A 6,369-nucleotide genomic window follows, 5' to 3' on the forward strand; every position below is an offset into this window, starting at 1 on the left:
GTCACGCATTCTCGAAGGATACCTGTCGCCGTTCAACATAACCGCTGTAAAGAGGGTGAAGGAGCTTAGCGCCATTGTTGTTGGAAAGACCAATCTAGATGAGTTCGGTATGGGTAGCACCACTGAAGGTTCTGCATTTCAGGTTCTTCAATTTTCTTTAATGTTTAATTTCAAGTATTTGCGATTCTGTTATTTCTAAAACTAGCTTATAGTTAATTTCGTGCTAAGCATACTTAATTATATTGTATTGTATTGCATTGCATTTTGTTTTAATTGTGTGGATTGAAGTCTATGTCTGTTCTTTCCATGTTCCAATTTGGGTGAAATGAATTGTGTAACTTTTTCTAAAAACAATTTTCTTTTTAGATTCATTTTGAGATAGTGAGTGTAAACTTCACTGTAGATAGAAATTAAGCTCAATTTTATTGTTGAGGTTTCCGAATTGAGAGATCTTTATATACTATGCACCTGATACATAGTTCTAAAACCATGGTTGCATTGCTAGCACTCATGGATGTGTTATAAATTTGGCTAAGCTTTATGAGGTATGGATTCTAGTGTTCTTGCTATGGCCCATTTATAACTGAGATTGGTTTAATCAGTTGATGTGTATGTTCATTCAATAGGTCACAACCAATCCATGGGATCTTTCTAGGGTGATAGGAGGATCATCAGGAGGATCGGCAGCTGCAGTTTCTGCCAGGCAGTGTGTGGTATCACTGGGAAGTGATACTAGTGAAAGCATGAGACAGCCAGCATCCTTTTGCGGTGTTGTAGGTTTGAAGCCAACTTATGGCATATGCGTCTTCACTTGATACTATTGGTTGCTTTGGTTAATCAGTCGTTAATGCTGAGATTCTCCTTCATGCAATTGCTGGTAATGATAGATTTAATGCTACCTCAAGCAATCAAGTAAGAGTTCTTTTATATTTGGTATAATTGTTATATCCCATCTAATCTGCTGTTGTTAGCTGAAGTTATCAAAGGTATTGGCATAATTTGTCTATAAGATGGGCAGTTGCTGAAATCATTACAAGTGTTTATTTATGTACATCTTGTTATTAAATCATTTAATAGTCACTTTTTATTCTTGTGTTGATATATTCATTCTTCCATCCATATTTGTTCCCTATTTTCATCAAAATTTTCTATATCTTCTTGGTTCAGATTATGCTTTCAGGTTAATTTGATTTAGATTTTGTTTATATCTTCTATAATTCAAGTTAATTGTTGCTGTATAGAGTTAAAGGATTTGAAGGTACCACTATTGTGTGTTTGGGTTGGTCTGATGGATCGGAACATTAAGTTCGTATATAATTTCTCTTTTTTTAAGTGTCTTCTTGCGTTTGTAAATTGTGACATGGGGAGCCCCATTGTAGCTCATGTCCTTATGCTGTTTGATAAAATGCTTCAACGAAGTGATACATTTGTACTAGATGGACCTTCTATGTGTAAAGCTAAAATTTAATTATTTTTTTTCCATTTCAAGGTTGAGAATTGTTCCGTATAGCTGCTTGGTTGGTTGTTTATTGCACACTACCTAACAAGATTAGAGCTCCAACACTTTATTGCTTCCTTGGTGCTAAAATTGATAAAAATTAGTCATTAATGTATTTGATCCTTGTGTATGTATTTGTAGAAAAATTAATTTCTTCTATTATCGATCAATTTCTTAGTACTCAAGCATTTGTAAACACCATTTCATTGAAGTTTGCACTAATTTTTTACTTGTCAAAGTAAACTTATAAAGTGATTAGCTATTGGAATTTGATTTAAACTGAGATGAAATGAATTCTTGGATTTTTCAATTGTATGAACACAGAAAGTTGTGTTTTGTAAGTTTTATTTATTAGCTACAGGTTCCACATACAATAGTTTAATGTTGAAACCTGTTAAATCTAATTTGTTCGACACTTTAGATTATATTACCTATCAAGTGGTACAGTTTCACAACAGTCTGAAGTTCATTTTTTTCATTCTATCGGTAAATTCATTTTTGGCATTAGTACTGCCAAGGTTTTTCAATTATAAATCTTGAACTGGACAGGGTCTGAAGGTACCTCCTTTTCTTCCTTAAGTGATTAGTGTTTCTGTCTTTAACGTGTGGCAGAAAGTGTCAGATTTGGTCAGTCATTCTGCTGAGCTTTTACAAATAGTTAACTCATATTTTTTATTTATACACTAGAAGAGAAAGATTGAGGTTTGGGATCAATGTTTAGGCGAGATGATCAGAGACTTCAACAACTGAGGGAGAAAATAGATATGGGTGGGAGGATAAGTAATTGCATTGACAATTACCTTATTTTCTTATTATTAAACTGGCTGCAATGTTTTTCATTTATTTTCAAGTATATTATATATTTTCCTAATTTTCTAAGTATATTATATATTTTCCTAAGTATATTATATCTTATTATTAAACTGGATGGAAGGAACCGTCAAATAGAAAAGGATGTTGATGATTCAATAGCATACAGTCATGTACATAATATTCTCCTAACTTTCTTTCTATGCACTTTGAAATTGGTTTTGCTAATTTTTTTGTACCCAGTAATTGCTTTGCTTCAACGATGGTATTAAGGAACCTACAACATTGGCAGCAGATGAGTCTTCTAAGCATAAAGCAATGCAAGAAATTTTTGAGTCCACTATTATTCAGGTATCTTCATTCTATTTACCAAGGATATAGTTGAAATCATTGACTTACATATATAAATATCTCAATTGCTCAACTTTTAATTCCACACTTCTTATTACAAACTGCTTTAGTATTTGAGCATCATATTTCTTTATAAAAAATGCTTAGTCATCCAAATTAATGGCATAAAATATTTCAAAGAGAATATATGAGAAACAGAACAAATCCCTTGACTAGAATTTCAAGTACATCATCCTGAACTATTTGAGAAATAGAGAAACACAAGTTATTGAACAATTTGAGCCTGGTGTTTACGTGACACTAATAATAAAGCCTACTTGTGTCAAAATTTTCAAGAGAGTTGGATTCAGGTATACTACAGTTACTTGTTTATCTGATAAATTCTACATTTTCAATTTCTGTATCAGTGTGATTTGTATTGAACATGAGTCACTATAAGTCAGCTTCACAAAATTAGTTTAGTATTCTTCTCCTATCTCATGTGAAGGTGTGTATACCCATTTTTGAAATATGTACATGAATGTATGATCAAAATAGCTGCTACATTATTTAAACCATTTCACTGATTTTGATCTGCATGCACAACACATTTTCATTAAAAAGAAGTTGCAGAAATTTGCATGGATGCATTCCTTAATTTTGCTATTACTAAATAATATATGTTGTTTGAATTATTATATGACATTAGCATGTGTGCAACATAATTTTTTGATAAATCACTTGGAAAGCTTTTCATGGCACTCAAGTTACACAAGCTTTTTACTGGATAACAATGTTAAACTCTTTTGTATACCTCCAGTGCAGAAAAATTAAACTCTTCCTATACCTCAAACCTTTTATATGATTTTGTAACTTTGGACAATGTTACCAGATGTGAATAGTGTAAGAAGTAAAGCATATAGAATGCTAATTGTTACTAAATTTGGATGAAAGTGAAATTATGTGTGTGCTTTGTAATGTAGAGGGGTTATCCTCTAACTCCATATTTACTTGGTTTCTGTTTTTGAAGTGGGGTTATAGAGGGGTAAGGTAGTATGCACTGATTTTTTCTACATTGATGTAGATAGTATATCTCTTGCTTGAGTCTGGAGTTGATATCAATCTTAGGAACTATTATTATTATGAATAGAGCTAGCTAGCTGCATTTCCCCCAGGATCAATGGCTTGGTTTCTAAACAGTGTAGAGGCCTTCATATATATATATATATATATATATGAAACTTGGGAGTTGATTGTGACCACTGTTTATACTCACCAATGAATTATCATGTGCAAGTTCATTGACATGTATAGTTTTGCAGATGCGTTTGGTGAGAATGGAAGACCAGCATCAGGTGATGAAGGTGCTATACCTCCGAATGCTTCGCTCCAAATTGATCTTGAGTTGATATCTTGGAAGGCTGTATCTGACATAACCAAGGATAATAAGGTTCTCAAGAAGACCTTGAAGGAGGGAGAGGGGTATGAACGTCCCAATGATGGAGCTGCGGTTCAAGGTAAAGCTTTTGATCTGCATTATGCTTCTCTTTGTTTCATTTACTATTTTATTGGCTGCTGTTGTTGAATTCGTTATTTTTATTGTTGCAGTGAAACTTATTGGTAAGCTGCAAGATGGGACTATTTTCGTGAAGAAGGGTCATGATGATGAGCATCCATTTGAGTTCAAAATTGACGAGGAGCAAGTAATTAATGGACTTGATAAAGCTGTGATGAACATGAAGAAAGGGGAAGTTGCATTGGTGACCATACATCCTGAGTATGCTTTTGGCTCATCTGGGTCAACTCAGGAATTGGCCACCGTTCCTCCCAACTCCAACGTGTACTATGAAGTTGAGCTGGTTTCCTTTGTAAAGGTGTGAGAGAATTGTCTTATGTTCCTAATGTTTTATGGTTCTGACAATATTAAAAACAACACTAATTTAATAAAAATGGAATACAGGAAAAGGAATCGTGGGATCTGAATACACCAGAGAAGATAGAGGCAGTTGGAAAGAAGAAGAAAGAAGGGAATGCACTGTTCAAGGCTGGCAAATATGAAAGAGCATCAAAGAGATATGAAAAGGTATTGTACTCCCTGCAAAAATCTTAGCAAAATTTGTTGTGATGTGAGGAGATTCAGAATCACATGAATATTTTTTTTTTTTGGGTTTTAATATATAGTTCTTTGTATCCTTCACTGTAGAGTGCAGTACAATTGCAAGATAAGGCTCAACATGTTCTTTTTTAACTTTTTGTCTAGTTAATTACTTGCTTGCAAAAACATCTCATACAATTGGCTGATGCTCATCTGTTAACAATGATTTTCTACTTAAAAATTCTTTGTGCTATTTCACTTCTCAAATTGATTAACCTTACGCTTTGTTAATCATGATATTGTTTATTTAGTATTTTTCTATGTTAATATTTAAAGTTTAATAAATATGATGTAAAAAAATAGGTTATAGTAAAGAAAAATGGTATAAACTATTGTAGTTGGTCAGTTTTTTTTTAAGCTCATGCATGAAATTGTGGCGGTTCAAAACCGTCGCAATTTTTTTTAAAAGGCCCACTTAAAATTGCGGCGGTTGTAAAACCGCTGCAAATTTTTTTAAATCAACTAACCAAAATAACGGCGGTTTTGCAACCGCCGCAAAATCACCAACCTGATTTAGTGGAGTTATGCCAGCGGTTTTGCGGTTTCTCAAAACCGCCGCAAAATCAAATCTCCACCCCCTAACAGGCGACGCTTGTGGAACCGCTGGAATTTCATTTTGCGGCCGTTAAAAACCACCGCAAATTCCTAAAAAAACCGCCGCTATTCGGCGTGTCTCTTGTATCAAATAAATGATGGTTAATTGATTTAACATAATCATGAAAATCCACTCCAAATCACTTACTTATTGTGCAAGAAAGTGCATAAAACCTATTGAAACAAGTGAAAAATGCTTGAAAAGCTAGCATAAGATGACTTGTCATCATAACACCAAACTTAAATCTTGCTTGTCCCCAAGCAAGCACTAAACATGAGAAGAAATGCAGTGAGACAGAGAAGTATATAGGACCTTATTTAGCAGATAATAGAACTTGATTCATGGGATTTTATGCAGACAAATGCAACTCAATTATTCTTTGCTGTCTGATATGAAATGTCCCTTTGAAGATTTACTAGAGTTGCTACTATAATACCTTGCTCAGTCCCTTTGAAGATCGAAACTAAACTTGTACCCACGCAAGATGTCCTTCGTGTGACAAAAGTACCCTATGTGGCACTCCAACCCTCTACAAACATGGTACTTTTGTCACACGGAGGGCATCTTGCATGGGTACAAAGTCAGTTTCGATCTAGTATGGGTACATATGTCAGTATTTTTATCTTTCATGAGTACAAATGATCATTTATTCTTTCGAGTAATAATGTGTTTTGTTTCATTCACAATTAAATATCGCATGTATATGTAGGGTGTAAAAGAGATAGATATAATAGACTCTTTGCTTGAGAATGAGATAATAATGAAGAGGAAGATCTGTTCTGGACTCAGGCTCAGACCTTACCCAGGGGTCCTCAGAATCGGCCCACCGCCATGGTCCATCTTAAAAATGAATTAAATTTATAAAATTAAATGATGCATAAACTTATTTACGTTAGAGTAATGCTATATGACATAAATTAATTTAATAATAGACAAAAAATAGAGTAATTCAAATATATTAGTGCATGGTGTGTTTTCACT

The 6,369-nt window shown here is 33.7% G+C and overlaps 1 protein-coding gene across 1 annotated transcript; it reads left to right on the forward strand.

The window, feature by feature from the left end:
* On the forward strand, nucleotides 490-4,770 carry LOC107636277 (peptidyl-prolyl cis-trans isomerase FKBP65-like). Its single transcript, XM_016339798.2, has 7 exons — nucleotides 490-516; nucleotides 627-777; nucleotides 842-877; nucleotides 972-986; nucleotides 3,961-4,155; nucleotides 4,247-4,512; nucleotides 4,599-4,770. Exons 1-7 carry the CDS (start codon nucleotides 490-492, stop codon nucleotides 4,746-4,748), a joined length of 840 nt encoding a protein of 279 aa, XP_016195284.1. The 3' UTR covers nucleotides 4,749-4,770.

This window comes from Arachis ipaensis, chromosome B04 (genome assembly GCF_000816755.2).
Source record: "Arachis ipaensis cultivar K30076 chromosome B04, Araip1.1, whole genome shotgun sequence".
Classification (NCBI taxonomy): Eukaryota; Viridiplantae; Streptophyta; class Magnoliopsida; order Fabales; family Fabaceae; genus Arachis; species Arachis ipaensis.

What these genes read in the sequence shown, in the direction of transcription:
- LOC107636277 (XM_016339798.2), top strand. Translation starts at nt 490, where the DNA reads ATGGTTGCATTGCTAGCACTCATGGAT. An exon ending in ATCCTTTTGCGGTGTTGTAG is followed by an intron (nt 778 to 841) that starts GTTTGAAGCCAA and finishes TTGGTTAATCAG; the next exon opens with TCGTTAATGCTGAGATTCTC. An exon ending in AGCTGGTTTCCTTTGTAAAG is followed by an intron (nt 4,513 to 4,598) that starts GTGTGAGAGAAT and finishes AATGGAATACAG; the next exon opens with GAAAAGGAATCGTGGGATCT.